The 19,854-nt window shown below is 42.6% G+C and overlaps 1 protein-coding gene across 1 annotated transcript in view; it reads left to right on the top strand.

Moving 5' to 3' along the window:
• The window catches only part of LYRM4 (LYR motif containing 4), a 161,214-nt gene that overhangs the window by 39,562 nt on the left and 101,798 nt on the right, over positions 1 to 19,854 (top strand). The window contains exon 2 of the mRNA XM_007973800.3: positions 8,600 to 8,720. Coding sequence (XP_007971991.1) covers positions 8,600 to 8,720 — 121 coding nt within the window. The remainder of the gene's footprint in view (positions 1 to 8,599; positions 8,721 to 19,854) is intronic.

Here is a 19,854-nt window from a genome sequence, read left to right as displayed (position 1 = left end):
TAGCATCTAGAGAGAACTGGTTGTTTAAGGGACAGGAATGAGAGGGAGAATGATTTTCCACCTTACATCTTTTTTACCTGTGACTTTATGTTTTTTTAAAACACCTTTTTTTTTTTTTAATTTGGGGTCTTGCTCTGTTAGCCAGGCTGGAGTGCAGTGGCACATTCTCGGCTCACTGCAAACTCTGCCTCCCAGGTTCACACCATTCTCCTACCTCAGCTTCCGAAGCAGCTGGGACCACAGGTGCCCACCACCACACCCAGCTAATTTTGTATTTTTGGTAGAAACAGGGTTTCCCCATGTTGGTCAGGCTGGTCTCAAACTCCCAATCTCAGGTGATCCTCCTGCCTCAGCCTCCCAAAGTGCTGGGATTATAGGTGTGAGCCACAGCACCTGGCCTCTTTTTTGAGACAGTTTCACTCTTGTTGCCCAGGCTGGAGTGCAGTGGCGCAATCTTGGCTCACTGCAGTCTTCGCCTCTGAGGTTCAAGTGGTTCTCCTGCCTCAGCCTCCTGAGTAGCTGGGATTACAGGCATGCACCACCATCCCTGGCTAAGTTTTGTATTTTTAGTAGAGATAGGGTTTCACCGTGTTGGTCAGGCTGCTCTCGAACTCCTGACCTCAGGTGATCCACCCACCTCGGCCTCCCAAAGTGCTTGGGATTATAGGCGGAAGCCACCGTGCCTGGGTGAAACATCTGTTTTTAAAGCTACATAATTTCATAATTTATGTAGCCAATTCTCTATTATTGAAAACTTAGGTAGTTTCTATTTTTAATGCTTATAAATCTAAAATGAACATCATTCTGTATATCTCTGCATATTTCAGGTTATTTCTGTAGGATAGATCCCTAAAAGTAGATTACTGGGTAAAATATTAAGAACATCAGTATCCATCCATTAGTATACTGTTTTCTTCACAGGAAGTACCAGTTCGTGCTCACACCAGCAGGGTGTACCTGTCCCTTTGTCTTTTCAAAAACTTCAGGTAATTTGGTGGACACAAAATGATGCCTCATTTAAATTTTCATTTGTCTGATGGTGACTGAGGCTGAACATGCACACATCTATATCTGTCTGTTTCATCACTCTCTGGTCTCTTGTGAGTTATTGTTTTATGCCACTTATTTACTGTGGTCTTATTGTCTTTCTACTCAATTTATATGTGCTGTTTGTATTCTAAGGATATTAATATTTTGTCATATTTGTTTCTAACTGGCTTAGATCTTTAAAGAGGAATAGGAGTTAGCCAAGAATCCAGCTGGAAAAGGACGCTCCATGTGTGGAGAAATAGCAGGCCTCCAGGAGAGAAAACCAGGGAGACTGCAAGTCTTCCAGGATGGCCAGAGTTGGTGGTCCTTGCTGGAAGCTGCTAGATGGAGTAGGAGAGATGAGCAGGAATCCAGAGAGTCCTGTAGGCCATCCATGCCAATGCAGTTGATCGTTATCTCAAGATAATGGAAAACCATTTGGGAATTTTAATAGGGAAGTGTGTAATAGGTTTTATTTACAACTGCCCAAAAACCCGAAGCTTTGATCTCCAAAATGGATTTTCTCATGGTAATTTCACCTCCCACTGCACAAGCCTCCATTGGTTGCCCTCCTCCTTTTTAAAACAATTAAACTCAATTATTTTACCTAGTGCTTTTATTAATAGTTCTTTCCCTTGAAATGCTCTCATCCATTTGCTTTTCTTAAGACATGTTTGGTGCTGAACTATTTGTAGGAACACTTGAAGCAGAGTTGAAAGGTTAGATGACCTTTTTAAGCTTTGTGATGCCAGAGACAATTTTTTTAAATGCCTCTTCAAATGGACAACCACTCGGCTTTATACCAAGTACTTAACAAAGATTGGATAGGGGTTATCGACCTGTGGAGGAGGAATAGCCTAGGGTTGAAAATCACAGGCTCTAGAGTCAGCTGGGTTTAGAACCCAGCTCTGCCACTTACCAGACATGCGAGAGCTTGGCCTACATTTTTTAAATCTTTCTGAGTTGTAGTTTGTGAGGATTAAATGAGATCAATATGTATCAGGTACTTAGCACACTACTCTGTGCATGGTGTGTGTATCATTAATTGATGATATTCTTTTGTTATCCTATTGTACCCTTAAAACAGCAATGCAAATGACTGTGGAAAGCAGCCCTTTTCTTTGAAGATTTGAAAATAGGTATCTGAGGATGTGCTTATCTGTATTCCATTCGATATTAATTGCTTAAAGTTCTTTCTTTGTCCTTAAAGTATTCTTTCTCTTAACCTTGGAGTCCAGGGTTTTATAAGTAAATATCTTGGCATTGTCCTCTGGTTGTTAAATTTCAGTGGCGAGTCTTCTCAATTTTTTATAATCACTTCTGGGACATTTCCTTCCATTATAAATTTAATTACCTATGCAGTTCAGTTTGTTCACACTTATTATTCATAGGTTATACACCTTTGCCCTATTCTGAAGGTTAATTTTTTTAATACATGTTTCTCACCAACATATTTAATTTTTCCATGCTTTGTATTTGAATTTCTAGTTTGTCTTCTGTTTTCTTTGATTCAGTGTTATTGCTTCTGTCAGCCAGGTACATATTCTCTAGCATTCTAATCTTTCTTTTGTGTTTTCTCATTTTGCTGTTCTTAAAAGTGGGCAAATGTAATATAACTTCTATACTTTTTTTTTAATTTACTTTAATAGTCAACTTACTGAGGAATAATTTACATACAATAAAGTGCATCCATTTTAAGTGTACAGTTCATTGATTTGACAAACCTAAGGTCATGTGAAAACACCGCCACATTCAAGAGAAGGACCACTCCATTACCTCAAATCAGTCCCCTTGGGCCCTTTGTGTTAACTTGGAATGGCTTCTGTTTCGTATATCATCTCTTTATCTACAGATCTCGCCACCCACCGAACCTGAGACCAGCACCCTAGTTATTCTCCACCGTATTCCCAGCTCCTGGCATAATGCTTACATAGTAGGCATTTAGTATGTATTTCTTGAATAAATTCTAATTGTGAATTTTGTAATCATTGCCTTCTAGAAGTTGTTTTAATCTTTTTGCTGCAAACCCTTTTTTCATGGTTTTGTTTTCATTATTGGTTATTGATCTTTTTCTTGAAGTTCTTTTTGATATTGCCTATGGTATTTTGATAAGCTCATTTATTCATTAAACATGTATTGAATATCTTCTCTGTGCCAGACACGTACAGTGGTGAGCCAGAAAGATTCAAGTTCCTGCTACATGGGGCTTACTTTGTACCAGGAGCTCACATGATCAGAAAGAAGCTTTCTGCTGTTCTTCACTCTGTTAGATACCCAGAGTCCGTGTGACCTTCAAATGATCCTTGAGCTTCCTGTCCATAGGCATCATGATCCATTTTGTTATATACCACACACATACATACACCATAACCCCAAGACTGTTAAATTACTTTGAGAGAGAAGAGCCTGAGCCAGGATTGGGACTGAGGAGTTGGAGAAGTAGAGGTGATTTAGAAGGGATGTGGAAAGTTAACATTGGAAGATTTATGATTGGTTGCATATAGGGAGTTCTGGGAAAGGAAAGAATTTAGGATGAGTCTCTTAAGTATTTGACTTGGGCAGTTGGCTACATGAAGATTCTCCTACCTGAGGAAAGAAATACTGGTCATCATGAGCACTTCAGTTGTTTTTGGTTTTTGTTGTTGTTTTTAGATACCGTCTTGACCCGTAGCCCAGGCTGGAGTGCAGTGGCATGGTCTCAGCTCACTGCAACTTCTGCCTCCAGGTTCAAGCAGTTCTTCTGTCTCAGCCTCCCGAGTAGCTGGGATTACAAGCATGCGCCACCACGCCCGGCTAATTTTTGTATTTTCAGTAAAGATGGGGTTTCACCATGTTGGCCAGGCTGGTCTCGAACTCCTGACCATGTGATCCGCCCACCTCAACCTCCCAAAGTGCTGGGATTACAGGCATGAGCCACCTCGCCCAGCCGGGCACTTCAGTTTTGAATGTGTTCACTAGAAGAGTCTATATTTTAGTTGACAAGTCCAAAAGGCAATTGGGTATATGGATTTTGACCTCAGAAGGAAGGTCTGGACTAGAGAAATATTGGTAGCCAATGGCATCTATATGGCAGGTGAAACCTTTGACAGATGCAATTACTGGCAGAGATCTTATAAATAAGAAAAATGGTTCACATATGTGCCCTAGAGAATACAGCATATAAGGGGCAGCAGAATGAGATGAGCCCACAGAGGAGCTTAGGAAGGAGTAGCTATGCCAGACACCGTGGCTCACACCTGTAATCCCCACACTTTGAGAGGCCAAGGTGAGAAGTCAGGAGTTTGAGACCAGCCTGGGCAGCATAGTGACACCCTGTCTCTACAAAATAAAAATTAGCGGGTCGTGGTGGCGTGCTGCTCTATTCCCAGCTACTTGGGAGGTGAGGCAGAAACGATCATTTGAGCCCAGGAGTTTGAGGCTACAGAGAGCTGTAATAGCGCCATTGCACTTCAGCCTGGGTGACAGTGAAACCCTGTCTCTAAAAAAAGAAACCTAAAACTGATGGCCTGTGTATTGCAATGAGTGCTCTTTAGACATTAAGACTTGAATATGAAGACTTGACCTCCAGAAATTAACAAATAACAGTGTCATGGAGGTGTGCAACACAGTATTGTCAGATGGCATGGCCTCAAAGATGCATAGGGGTGAATCAGTGATCTGGAAGCAGCAGCAGGCTCCCGGAATACACTAGCACCCTCCTCTGGGCCCTGTGGAATATGGGGACATGCTAGAATTTAGCAGCTTCCCCTTGCACGTTTCAGTTAAGGCAAGTAGGTGGAGGATGTGTCCTTCCAAGTTGTCGGAGGTAGATGAGTTTGCCCCACAGAGGCCAGTAGAAAGGATTGAGCTTTTATTTTTCCTAGGATACTTGAGTTAAGGTTGCAGAGGACCAAGAAAAAGCACGATGTGTTTATAGGATGGGTACACAGAGAAACCAGCACTTGAGATGCTGATGAAGATGACAGAAATGAAAGGCATTACATTAGCTGGTTTCCACATCACACATTGGATGCTAAAGCTGATAGGAGCCTCTAAGTGCTCAGAGGCTGTGATTATGGCTGCATTTGGTGTTTCTGGGAGGGGACAGAGTAAAGCAGAACCTCAAACACTAACAAGCGTTCGTTACTGCCTGCTGTGTTGCTGTGCAGCTGGGAAATTGGAGTGAATGGAGGAATCTCAGAAAAGAGTATAATCCTTGCAATGGTAAAAAGAACCTGTGGGCACTTGAGATCTAATGACAGAATGAAGCAAAGGCTGGGGTGGAGAAGGAAAGCCCAATGGGAGTCTCCTGCGCAAAGAAGCATCAAGAAACTGCCAAGCTTCAGGACACTGGAAAGGACAGTGTGTGTGAGAACATCATCACCTCGCCGTTTCTGTGGATGTGGGGCTGCTTCTTTGTATTTGGTTGTGTTGCCCTTTCTGTGTCAGTTTTTCATGCTGTATTTCAGACAGCGTCTGACTCATTAGGATCATCCTAATGCATGGCATTGTGTAGCAGCTAGCTGCCATTTTCACTGCAACATCTGCAAATTTTTCTTTGAAATGTTCTTGCTCGGTGGTATGGTCAAGAGGCTGATAACCAGAATCTGCAAAAAAAAAAAAAAAAGTAAAAACCAGGGCAGGGCCAGGATTGAAATAATTGGTGATTAGCCCCCTTCCACCAAATTTGAAGATTCACTCAAATTTGTGATGACTTTCACAAAGCTGTGATCATTTGAAATAAGAATTCTTACAACTAAGGAATCAACTGTTCATGCAGTAGGAATTTTGTGTTTCTGAACCAGTGAAATATTTTCCCTCAGGGCAAAGAATAACACTTGGTGCTGTAAGTGGGGCAGAAAGAGCAAGACAGAGAGGAGGGAACCATTACAGCATTCATCTCAAAAGTGCATCGAAAATTTGAATCGTGACTCTTGATTGCTTTAGACACATTTAAGTCCAAGATCTAGAGCTTCTTTTCTTTAGGTAAGGACTTTGGAGAGCTGGGGAGAAAAACAAGAATACATAGCAGAATATCCGGACCCTGGACCTTGAGCCCAGTTGATATAAATTGTTGAGTGTTTTAAGCTATTTTCCCATTTCCTTAAACTTTGGAAGACCTTAGGTCTTTACATTCCAAACAGTACTCCTTTTTTCCTAGCTATTCTAAACTAGTTACTAGCTTTTAGAAAAATGAGTTTAGCGATGACTACTGTTGCCCATTTTGTTTGTCTGAGAAGCCCATGCAGCATACGAAATGAAAAATTGAAACAATAGATGATTCCTGGAGGTAAATTCATGTTGTAAACCAATTTTGCCTATGGAACAAATATTAGAATTAAATTATTTTGTCCCCTCTTTGCTGCCATCATTGCCAAAAAAGAAACTGCTTTAGAGGAGTGTGTGGGTGTCAAGAACAGTGATACTGTGTTATATAAATAGCCATTAGGCAATGCAAAAAAGTGTGCCAGAAATTGCTGTTAATTTACCTAGCTGCCATCTAAAATCTTGTTAGATTAGCAGCTGCACCTGAGGAGAGTCTGTATCTGATGTATTCTATTTGTAAAATCCTCCTATATCCCTTTAGAAGTGAATGAGCCCCAGTTATGTAGCAGCTGCTAGTACATGGATTCCATGCTCAATCACTGTAGCCCTTTAGGATTGATACTGAGCACCCAGCAGCTCCTCTGAAATACTCCAGCTGGTTCACAGAGGGTTAAGATCAAAGTCTCAGCAGTGTCTTACGTTCTGAAAATACCAGTTCCTAAACTCTTCCCTTCTCCTTTATGATTCCTAATATTATAAGATTTAGTTTTACTCTTGCTTTTAAATGCAAATAGACCTGACATTTGAATTTTTTAATGTAAAATGCCTTTTTACTTTAAAAAACTTTATCTAAAACAAAATTTGTCCTTTTTAAGATAAAGTTTCCCAGTAAGTTGTATGAGCTCCCAACACCCCCTCCCCGCTGCTCCCAAGGAAATTGATATTCCCTTCCTCTCATTTCTTTGCCTATATTTCCATTCTTCTATTGCTCAATATTACTACTGGCATCACATGGATTCTTTAACCGGTGCTCAAGGTTAAAAGCAGAGCAGTCTGTGATCATTAAGACTGGAGAGCCAGGCACTATGGCGTGTGCTTGTAATCCTAGTTCCTTGAGATGCTAAGGCAGCAGGGTAGCTTGAGCCCAGGAGTTTAAGACCAGCCTGGGCAACACAGCAAGTCCCCATCCCCCCCAAAATTGTTTTAAATTAGCCAGGCGTGGTGGTGGGTGCCTATAATCCTAGCCACTGTGGAGGCTGAGGCGGGAGGATCACTTGAGCCCAGGAGTTTGTGATTGTAGTGAGCTATGATCATGACACTGCCTGGGCAACAGAGGGACACCCCATCTCTAAAAAAGAAAAAGAAAAAAATAGAGAAAATGGTGTCTCACATGTCTGACTCAGTCTGCTTCTCCTTAGTCTTGTGCCTTTCATTCTGGAGTAGATGGGGTGGAGCTAGAGATAGACCATAGCCATCTGAGTGTGGGACTATGTCTAAGGACTGCTGAGTTGTCTGTTGTGGTTAATTATCCAGACCACTCTACCTTCTCTACACACACTGTGGTGTGACTGTAAAGATGCAGGACTAAGGCAAGGTTATGGCATGAGGAGAGGGAATACTAATTGCATTAAGGCGTAACAAGTGTTAAGAATAGCTTTCATTTATTGAGTCTTTCTATATAACAGGCTTTGGGCCAAATTCCAGACCCATGTTATAAAGCCAAATCCTCCCAGCAGCACTTAGCATTATTATGCCTTTTTGACAGATGAGGAGACATGGCCTTTTGTTAAAAAGCTTGCCCAAGTTCACACAAACAGTAGGAACTGAAGCAAGGCTACGAACCCAAGCCTGTCTGATGTACAAGCCTTGCTGTGGAACTGCTGTCCTGTACTGCAAGTGATCTGTCTGGTTGCGGGTGGGTGGTAGGCGTGTGCACTGTCAAGATGGAGGAAAAGAAAGCACGTTGGCCTAATTCCACAGGTTCAACTGTGTGGGATCCTAATGTGGACCACAGAAAGGGAAGTGAGAGCCAGAAGACGGGACAGGGATTGGAAAGCGTAAGTCACTATCTGGGTACATGCAAATGTGATCATCATTTAACCTCTGAATTTTTTTTCTTTCTTTTTTAAAGACAAGGTCTTGCATTGTCGCCTAGGCTGGAGTGCAGTAGCACAATCATGGATCACTGCAGCTAACCTCTGAATTTTTGATTTATGTCTCTACACTAAAGGTTCAATTATCCATGTAAATGGAGTGAAGCCAGATGTTAATAATGCTAAAGAACCAATAATCTAAGGAACTCTTCAGTAGCAGTTTGCCATTTGTATGTGACTTGTTGAGAGTAGATTTATTTTCCTAAATCTGTTTGCTTAGTCATCCCAGAATGGTAATGGATCTGCCTGCGCCACGAGCAGAGATCAAAGTAGATTATCCATAGGGGAAGATTAGACAGTTAATTCTAAAGGAAAAGCTTTTAAATTCATTTGAAAGCATCGTCTCAGACACACTGACACCTTTTCTTTTTTTTTCCTCTGAATTCATTTAGAACATATGCTGTCAGGAGGATAAGAGATGCCTTCAGAGAAAATAAAAATGTGAAGGATCCTGTAGAAATTCAAACCCTAGTGAATAAAGCCAAGAGAGACCTTGAAGTAATTCGTCGACAGGTAAGATGGTTCAATGACGTACTGTTTTTCATTAAGAGCTTTAAACTTTGACATATCCCCCTTGATTAGACAGCAGTGCTTTTGGTGTTGGTGATTTACAGAGCAGGATCATGAAACTCTGTTCCTTGTACTAATACAGATATGTAAAGGTGAACTCTCATATTTTCAGATTCAAGTTGAACTTAAAATATCAGCTTTCCAGAATTTCCAGGAAGTGTATCCTTCTGGAAAGCTGATACTTTAAATATGAGAAACTTCTGCATTACTTTTATTGAAAGCTAAGTTTTTATAAGATGTATTGCACATGTATACTTCGATATATTTCAGAGTATAAATATATTCTCCCTTTCCTAGTATTTTTTAATCACAATTCAGGATAAACAGAACGTGGCCCTTTTCTTGAAGACACCATCGTGGGTGGTGAACCTGAATTACGTTGCACATGGGCGGTGCATCTGCAGGTGCAAATGGTGTCAAGTCAGCTGCTTGGGTGCTGACCCCATAAAGGACCCTGGAGGGCGTGTTTTCATTTCGTGGAAGTGCCAAGGATCACCTTGTGCTTCCTTTTCTCATCCTCGTGAGGCGGGCGGGGCTTCTCCCATCCTCGTGAGGCGGGCGGGGCTTCTCCCATCCTCGTGAGGCGGGCGGGGCTTCTCCCATCCTCGTGAGGCGGGCGGGGCTTCTCTCATCCTCGTGAGGCGGGGGTGGGGCTTCTCTCATCCTCGTGAGGCGGGGGTGGGGCTTCTCTCATCCTCGTGAGGCGGGCGGGGCTTCTCTCATCCTCGTGAGGTGGGCGGGGCTTCTCATTCTCTTGAGGCGGGCGGGGCTTATTCTCGTGAGGCGGGCGGGGCTTGTCTCATTCTCGTGAGGCGGGCGGGGCTTCTCATTCTCGTGAGGCGGGCGGGGTTTGTCTCATTCTCGTGAGGCGGGCGGGGCTTCTCTCATTCTCGTGAGGTGGGCGGGGCTTCTCATTCTCGTGAGGCGGGCGGAGCTTCTCTCATTCTCGTGAGGTGGGCGGAGCTTCTCTCATCCTCGTGAGGCGGGGGTGGGGCTTCTCTCATTCTCGTGAGGTGGGCGGGGCTTCTCTCATTCTCTTGAGTCGGGCGGGGCTTGTCTCATTCTCGTGAGGCGGGTGGGGCTTGTCTCATTCTCGTGAGGTGGGTGGAGCTTGTGCAGCGGCTTAATCTCCTGGGCGGTCTGATAACATCCCCAAGAGTAATTAGAACGTCAGCGGTTAAAGTCACCGTCCACCAATGGGTTTTCTTGCTCTCTATAAAAACACCCTTTTCACTGTTTTTCTTGGACTTAGCAGCAATCACGCAATAAACTCCATTTCTGCTTCCATTCGTGTTTCTCTTTTACTTGCAGGAAATTTGTTTATAAAGTGTGGAGTGGGAAACCGTTTACCATTTCTGTAAGTTATGCTGTACTGTTTTGAGAGGGCGTCTTTAGCATCATCAGGAGATGCCAGCTTGGCTGATATTAAATTAGATAATAATCTTTCCCTGACCCTTCTTCATGCTTGACTCTAAACAGAATTCAAAAAAGAAGCAATATTTGAAACTATAATTTGCAATTTATGTCAAGAGTAAAGGTCTTGTTATATTGCCTACATAATATAACAATTCTTTCTAGAATAACATTTTGGATTCTCATAACCATCCTTGAGTTCTACAGCTATTTAGTAATAGAATAACTGCCACACTCAGGCCTGGGAAATGATCTCTAGAGCCATGAGGATTGTAGGGTACTCAGAAAAGAAACTGATCTGCACATTTATATATACTTTGAGAATAGCATTTATGTGAGTAAACATTTTGAAAACTCTAGAACAATGGCATTTCCAGTCACCAGTAGTTGAATTTTATGAGATCCTTTAGCAGTGGAGCATAGAAGAACAAGCAGCTGAGTTCTTATTTTGCATAAACGCAGAAAGATTTTGTTCTTTGGCACTTTCTGTGTGTAGAGGTTGGCAAAACAGGCAGGTTTTATCTTTAGCGTAAAATTATACAGAGTATAAACTGCTTAGAAAAGGGGGATTGTAAATAATCTGTGCCATCATTTCTCCTGCTATATCTAATTGTCTGTGTCACTTCTTGGTTTGAAATGCTCAAACCACCCTTTCAAAAAAAACCAAAAAACAAAAACGAAAGACTAAACTGGCCCTCATCTCACATCCCAGTGAGTCCCCCCACCCCCCACGACAGACTCACTGGAGCAGTGACATGTGCGGGGCAAGGGCGCCCTCCCCAGGGCAGCCTGTCTACTGCACCTTCGTGATGGAGAATACACACTGCGGGGCCAGGGCTTCCACGGCGACCTTGCAGAACAGCATGCTGTCACCACCTCAGGGATGAAAGCGTTCTCATCCCTTCAGAGAACCAGTTAGACAGCAGCAGCTAGGAAGTTTCTACTCACTTCCCTTTCATGTCAAGACTCTTCCTGAATCCACATGCAGCCTTTACCGTAGTTAGGGTATAAGGCATAGTGGCCCCCCAAGCCATCTGGCTGCAAGCTGGCATAAGTTGCCTTTGGACTAACAGCCTATGGTGGGGTGGAGAGTCTGTATTCTTGCACACTGTCCTCTGTAACTGGCTGCTGTAGTAGCCTTCTGACCTGTCCTCCGGGTGCCCCCACTACCACTGCACCCCACACATGGTCTGTTTTCCACACACCACCATCACAGTGATCTTTTTCAAAAGAGAGATTAGGCCACTGCCCCGCTCAACCCCTTCCAGGCTCTTGCTTCATGGCACCCTAACATAAAACCTGAAGCCCGTCCGAGGTCCCCAGAGGCCCTCCATTGCTCTCCTCTTCCTCACTCTCCCTGTTTCCATGAACTTGCTCCCATCTCAATGCCTGTGCACCCCCTGCCTGGAGGAGTCCCTCCAAACATTCCTGTAGCTCCCTTCCCCTTCCACCCAGGCCTGTGCTCAGATTTCATCTTCCCGTAGGGGCCCCTCTGGGATCACACCATATAAAACAGACTCACTCTCTCTCCCCTGCCCTGCATTAGTTTTCCTGACAGCACTTATCAGTACCTACTATGACATTACTTGTGGCCTTGTCTGTTTTCTCCCTCTTTTGCAAGACAGCAGGGGCCATGAGAACAGGGATCTCCCCTGTCGTTGTCATCATCTCCACTGGGTGGGGAAGAGCATGGACTCTGGGGCCAGCCCGTCTGTGTTCACGTCCTGACTCAGCCTGCTAGCCATGTGACCCTGAGCAAGATATTTAACCTCTCAGTGCCTAATGCAAACTGCAGATGAAAGTAAGCCCTACTTTATGGATGGTGGTGAGGATCAAGTACACTAACATATGCAAAGCCCCTGGGATAATGCTAGCACATAGTAAATGTTATGCAAATGCTTGCTGTTATTATCCACAGGATCGAGAACATCCCACGTAAGAACATCCTTACTAAGAGCTGGCTCTTAGTAAGTTTTCACTGACTAACTAAATGCATGAAGTATATTCCCTGAGGTCATACACCTCAGTCACGGGGTCAACACCACCAAAATCAGGGTGTCTTTTTGGCCACCCGCAGTCTCCCTCCTGAAGGAATGAACCATGAAAGGAATATGGAAATCTGATGGGGATCATGACATATTAACTCTCATGGAGTTGTGATAGTCTTCATGTCAAGTCTCTCTTCCACTTGATGATTTGGACTCCAAGCCCCACCTGCCCAGGTGCACATGGATCCCAGCTTCACGGTTCCACCAGTGAGGAAGCCCACAGCCACTTTTCCAGCTGCCAGACATGCACACCATAAAGGCAGTGCTCACACTGAAATTCTCCACCCACAACACTTACCTGCTCCCCCTGCTTTCCACTCATTCTTCAGAGGGCGGCTTCTTCAGTCACATGAGTCCCGCTGTGGTGCTAATGATACCCCCACCCCCCGTCCCATAACCCTGGTAAATTTTGCTTTTTAAAATAAGTCTGTGGACAAAAATGATCTGGTTTCCTGGGTAGAGAAACCGAGGTGCAGGAAATCTGGAAGCCTTGTCTAAGGTCACATGGCCTGGCATGCGCTCAGCTCTTCTAGCTCCTTAGAGCAAACTCAGAAGTTCAAGGACATGGGCTCCTGAGTCAGTAGAAACTGAAGGATAGTCTTAAGTCATCCTCCCGTTTTGTTCCGATGATATTTAAGGACCACTTCAACTCTCCTCAGAGGTCATTCATTCTTCCTTTGTGTCCTTAATGTGCAAGATCGTCGTCTTCATTGTGGCAACCCTGAGGGATTCTAGATACATCAGCCTTTGTTAGCCTTCACCCAGCGCTTAAGGATTACTCTCATTCCAAGAAGTGGCAGCTCGTTTTTCTTTCGTGATAAGCAAGTCAGCCTCCTTTTGCTCATTTCCCATGATTATGGCCCACTCAGTAGAAGCCAGACATACACTTGTTCTTTCCTTAACATTCTTGGACCACATCTCCCCTGGAAAATTACCATCCAGTCTGTCAGTCTCGAATCTCTTTCCAACTTCACGCATCATGTCATATCCCAGAATTAGCAGAGACATTCTTCTACCTTTTGATAAACTGCCGTTGTTTCCATATAAGATGATTCTGTAAAGCCAGCCGACCCTGAAAGCTCCCCCTCTCTGCTGAAAGCAAGTTCTGGGCGAGCCCCCACTACACCTAATTTCCCTGTCTGCCCCCGGGTGAGATCAGAAAGATTGGAGAGGCCTTTTATGTCCAGACCGGCTGGAGCCAGAAAGAATGGACAAACCTGGGTGGTTTGTAGGGCTGGGCAAATAGCTCTCAAACAGTCTGAGCGGCAAAGAAGCACCAAAGGATTTCTACCCCAGACAATTGACAAGGCTTCTTAGGTGTTTTACATCAGAAACAGGAGCAAAAAGGCAGCCCAATTTTGCTTTTGTCTCTGTACTTTCCTCCATTTAGCTATTCTAAATAAAGATACTCCTCTGGACCCTATTTGCAAGGTGTTAGTTAGAGTCACTATCAGTAAACTGCCCTGGCTTATAGGTAGTTCTGCAGTATGCCACTCCCCTTTGGTTTTTAACTCTAGTGTACCTTGTTTTGTGTCACTATTTCCTGTCTGTTAGCACCTGCTCTTCAAGCATCCTCTAAAGACTTGCAGCATCAGCATCACTGGGGTGCCTTCCTTCCCTGTGTAGTTCATAGAGGTTTAGTGTTCACCAAAGAGAAAATATTTTCTAAGCATTTTGAAATAGAGTTGTAATCTTTGTTGTAGGGCTAGCTTCATAGCCTCATGTCTAGAGAAAACAAAGTAAAAGAGAGCGTTGTGGCCAGGCGCGGTGGATCACGAGGTCAGAAGATCGAGACCATCCTGGCTAATGTGGTGAAACCCCATCTCTACCAAAAATACAAAAAATTAGCCGGGCATGGTGGCAGGTGCCTGTAGTCCCAGCTCTGGAGGCTGAGGCAGGAGAATGGCGTGAACCTGGGAGTCGGAGCTTGCAGTGAGCCGAGATCACGCCAGTACACTCCAGCCTGGGCGACAGAGCGAGTCTCCATCTCAAAAAAAAAAAAAAGAAAAAGGGGAAAAAAAAATAGAGAGTGTTGGGAGTGGGAATGGGAAACAGGAATGGGAATGCACCAGAGAAGTTGCCAGAACTGGATTTCTGGATTCTAATGCGATTCCCCTGAACACATGAATTAAGATCATGATTTCAGGAATATTCAGCAAAATCTAAGTATTTGGATGAAAAAATATATTGTTATTATAGTACATAATTGTGCAGTAAGAAGGTAACTGGATGTGTTCCAATTCTAGATAATGGTAGGGCTTTGGAGTCGTGCCCATCTTCCCATCAGCTTTTCAGGGGTCACTGTTTTCTACCACAGCAGCTGTTCTTAAGCTAGTGCTTTTTTAGTTAAGCAACTGAAAATAGTGGATGTATTACACTCAGGTTCAGAATCTGCAGTTGCAAGAGATTAAGAGCAGACACCATGTACAACCATTAAAGATTATTGGAAAAGGGGTTAATACTACACATAGTATCCATTTTTGTTAATGTCAGTGTGAGATGAAGTATTTGCAGTGTTTCTTAGCTTACACTTTATTTTTCGTTTTGTAGAATACTAAGCAAAGTAATTTGCTGAATTTATTGCTATTTGGGGTAGCAGTATTGAGTCTGTGAAACCATACTTATTTTTACCTTTATTTGCTATTATATGGTTCAGTCTTTGAATGTGCTGTTGTGAAATTAGAAGCTGGTGAATCATGACCAGGCCCTCTCTCATTGTCAGTCACTGCAATATCCACTCCAGTGCCCTAGATGGTGGTTAAAACTTGAATGAAAGTAACAGCCTGAGAAGAAGTAGGTATGTTTGAGGTCCTTTGTGGGAAAACACATAGTGCACCCTGTATCTCTCCACTTGTATGCATTTAACTTAAGTATTGTTAATATTTGATAGTTGGAGAGAATTTATAAAATTTATGTGCCTATTGTTTTAGTGGAATAAAGGGAAGTCAATCCCTATCTAAGGGACATTTAAAATACATGAAAATAATTACGTACTATTCACAATAGCCAAAAGGTAGAATCAGTCCAAATGTCCAACAACGAATGGATAAACAAGATATGGTATATACATACAATTGAATGTTATTCAGCCTTAAAAAGTAACAGAATCCTGTTACATGTTACCATATGGATGAACCTTGAGGACTTAACACTAAACGAAATAAGCCATACACAAAAAAATACTATATGATTCCATTTATATGAGGTGTCTAAAGCAGTCAAATTTGTAGAAATTCAAAGTAGAATGATGAATAACAGGGGCTGGAGGAGGAGAAAAAGGCGAGTTGTTTAATTGGTACAGAGTTTCAATTTGGGAAGATGAAAAAGTTCTGGTCATGTTTCACAACAATGCGAATATACTTAGCACTGCTAAACTGAATGCTTAAAAATGGTTAAGATGATAAATTTTATGGTTTGTGTTTTTTTCACAATAAAAACAAACCGCTTCTTTTTCAAAATGAATTATAGCCAGTCATTGATTTTTTTTTTTTTAATTTGGAAGAATGAAATTAAATTCTTCAGATGCTGGTATTTAGGGATAGGAAGCTTAAGTTATTTGAAGCTTGAACCTAGTGAATTTATATCTGTGAGCCCTCTGTTTTCTCATCTGTAAAACCAAAGGATTATACTGTATTTTCTAAGGCTGCTGCCAGTTCTAAAATCTCATGTTCAACATTCACATAAATATCTGTCCCCTTCTTCTCTATTTAGAGAAACTACTGATACATGTTAGACTGAAATACTCTGTGCCCGGTTTTCCTTGGCCATTTTTCACCAAGAACTTAACTCTACAGAGTTTAGGCTGCAGATGAACAAAGTTATATGCCAGCTATATATTTCTATCATTATAGATTCCATAGACTTCTCTTCATCTAGCCTTTCTGTTAGAAGGAAACGCAGAAAATTGAATTATTTCATTCATGTTGTTAGCACCTCTGCTGTTAGCCTTCTTCCTTCCTGGTAGAAGGTATGTTACCAGTACTAGAAAATATCTCTGATGAGACAATTTCTTCCAAAGAAAATGAAATAACAGTTGAAGAACAATAACGTAATAACTGATAGACAAAGAGAGATTTAAATGCTTCTCCTAAGCCCCATCTTAAGTTTATACTACTGTCTTGGTTTGACTTCTCCCCGTTCCCTGGTTGGCTTCTCAGCTATGCTCCACATCATCTTCTGGATAAGTAACACACACTGTATAGTTTACAATTCCATTGTCCATAGTTTCTTTTCCTAGATATTTACTGAGCACCCACTCTATGCCGTATAATTATGAAGTGGGGAGTTAACATGGAATTGTGAGGTCCTTCGGACCTTGTAGAAGCTCTTTCTCATTTTGACCCTTCGGGGACATAGCATTCTTCCCACTTCTAAATGTCCCATCTTTTCGCTCATTTAATAGAACAGGGATAAAGTTTCAAAGCATACCCCAGCAGTACTTTCCCCTATACCTTTATAGATCAATTATGATTAAATCAAGGGCTCAATCTACATATTTAAAAAGTAATAATAGGCTGGGTGCAATAAAAATGTAATAATAGGCTGGGTGTAATAAAAAAGTAATAATAGACTCAAACTTGTAATCCCAGCACTTTGGGAGGCCAAGTTGGGTGGATCACTTGAGGTCAGGAGTTCCAGATCAGCCTGGCAAACGTGGTGAAACCCCATCTCTACTAAAAATACAAAAAAATTAGCCGGGTGTGGTGGCAGGCACCTATAATCCCAGCTACTTGGGAGACTGAGGCAGGAGAATTGTTTGAACCTGGGAGATGGAGGTTGCAGTGAGCCAAGATCACGCCACTGCACTCCAGCCTGGGCAACAGAGCGAGACTTCATCTCAAAAATAATAATAATAAAATGAAAAGTAATAATAAACCCATCCGAGGCAAAGGAGATTTAAATATTCTGTCTTGGACTGCAGTAAAAATCCTCAGGAAAGCAACATGAATTTACATACAAAGACCAGAACTGCCCCCTAAGTGAACCCTATATCTTTTGGATATAAGAAGTTTTTCCAGATGGGTGGAAAATTCCCCAGCCCCCTGTCGAAGTTTAAGAATGCAAGGCAATGAGACAGTTTGTTTAGCTTTATAGCTTGGCCCCTGTATGACATTCATTTTTTCAATCTATTTAATACATAATTCCTCTGCAGCCATAAAAAGATGTCTTCAAATAGGAATTTAAACTAATTCCCTCCCTGCTTTTTCTAGAAATTCTAGTAAATCCTCAAGTCTGGGCAACAGCATGCCCATAGTCGGCGTTCCTGTGGAAGGAATGCCTCTCATTTAGTTGGAGATTGCCTGTTAGTTTTGCTTGATTTCTCCAAGGATAATGTGCATAAAACAAGATTCCATTTCCTTTCTAAAAGAAGCCTGTCTCCCCTATGCGTCTTTCATATACAACAGTTGTCCTTTAGTGTATTTCTGTGTGCTGGAGAGCTCCCGAAGAAGGCAGCAGTAATGATCTGCATCGAAAACTTTTGCAGGAGTTTCATTTGGGAATTTTTATTATGATATCCATCCTTCTCCCATTTAGTCCTCATATCATTCACTGTGGAATTCCTTGAGAAACTGTTTTGATGCAGAAGCACCTAAAGTGGAAACAGATATTATTAACTCTGGCAGAGAAAGCACATTGGTCTCAGAGGCAAGAAGTGGAAGTTCTCAGCTCAGATGGTATTTTCCCTCATGATCTCGGGCAAGTTGCCTGTTTGCCTAATTTACCACATCTGTAAAGAGTCACGTTTATGATGGTGGTGACAGCAGTGGTGATGTGTGCCTGTCAGTGCTGCTTCCTTGCACACACACCGTGCACCACACACTGTACTCCACACTTTAAATATGTGGTCTCAGTGTCTCCTAAGAGAAAGGAACTCTTATCCTCATGTTTGTAGGTGAGGAAATTCAGACCTGGCATTCTGGAGCAATTCTCCCAAGGACACACAATTAGGAGAATGATGGGCCCATATGCAACCTCGCTTGTTAGCCAGCTGTCAGAAGAGGGATCAGATTATGGGTGGCCTTACCTTGACAGAAGGAAGACAAGACATTGAAGATGAAAGACGGTGGCAAGATGCATGCTTCCTTTTTCTAATTGTTCATTTAGAGCTCTTATTAGAAGGTAACAGCTTACCCTCTGTAGGCTCATGAATAGCTTGATCCCTAGAGGCCAGGCTCCTTTATCGTTTATCAGAAAACACACTGTCTCTCTGCCTTCAAAAGAAAAAAAATACAAAAACTACACTCTGAAAATGTGAAAGTTCAACCACCTTATTTAAGAAGTATTTGCTCAGAATTTCCCTGTAGATCTGAAGGCTGCAGCTCCAATCGTGCTTTTCCAGGCAAGCTATCACCGAAGTACCCTTAAGTGGAAGCTTTTTGATGCCTCACTGCTTATCTTGTCCTTTCAAGTAATCAAAGTTGACTCCAGTCCTGCTTATGCAGACCTTCTCCCAAGATGACAAAGGAACAGTGTCACAGCTTTTAGGAAGGACAATCCAAGGGGCTCCCCCTTGTTTGTGTTAATTTGTATTTCTGTATTGCACCCTCTGAGGTGGCAGGGAGGTGATGACCCCTTGCCCGCGGTGTATATGAGGAAATGCACTCATTTCCTGAGCCCTTGATAGCTACAGCTGAATCTTCTTTTCAGACTAGTTGGATTTCACCTGTGTATATGTGAAGGCTAGTTTCATCAGTGCTGTTGGGAAGATCTCTCCTAATTATACATCTATCAGTCTAAAAAACGGCGTGACTTTTTCCTCCCTGAGATGTAATAGGAGTGGTGAATAAGAGAAGAGGTTTTGAGCAAGATGCACCTAAATTTAAACCCTAATAACACTTACTCAGGAGCTGGTATTGAGTCTCTCTAAAGTCAAGTCAAATACCAGAGCCAAGTGATGTCTCAGAAATTTTGTATCTTCCCCAGTCTGGTAATTAAAACTGCGATTTCCTGGATTGGTCAGTTATGAATACTGAAAAGGCTCTAAGAATTCTCTAACATGTGGTACCAGAATGACCTTAGTTTGATTAAATAATGCTAGTGTGGAATTAAATCAGTATTTTACATATCTTTCTCTTCCCCAAACATTTCCACGTCATCCAGCCTAAGAAGCACTTTTCTTCCCACTCCTCCCGCCTCCTCAGTGGAATAAAAATAGCGCAACCCTGAAGTCATAAGGATTCCCCTTCAAAGTCTGTCACAAGTTAATGATAGCATCACCACGAAGTCCTCACCTCTAGGCCTCACCTGTAAAAAGTGAGGAGTTGAGCATATTGGTTTTCATAGCCCAAGAATTTTTTCATGAATTGGCTCTATTGTTACCATCTAAATTTAACTGCCTTGTTGAGATCCTTGGGGTTTCTTTCAATAGGCTATTCCATTTCACTGATAAGTGAGTGCATTTCAGAATTACACACAGAGATAGCTATGCCGTGGGAACCCAATAAATACTCACTGATTGCTGGCCCAGTGAGCCCGGAGACCTAGGTTCTGCCCCCACCCGCCACTGGCTGGCAGCCAGCCCTCAGAGGCCAGCTTCCTCCTGTGGGTAAAGAGAGGGTTGCTCAGTGGATCTCTAAGGTCCCTTTCATGCCTGACATTTTCTGGTTCTGAAAATA

This window comes from Chlorocebus sabaeus, chromosome 17 (assembly GCF_047675955.1).
Source record: "Chlorocebus sabaeus isolate Y175 chromosome 17, mChlSab1.0.hap1, whole genome shotgun sequence".
Classification (NCBI taxonomy): domain Eukaryota; kingdom Metazoa; phylum Chordata; class Mammalia; order Primates; family Cercopithecidae; genus Chlorocebus; species Chlorocebus sabaeus.
This window is presented reverse-complemented; position numbering and strand designations above follow the sequence as displayed.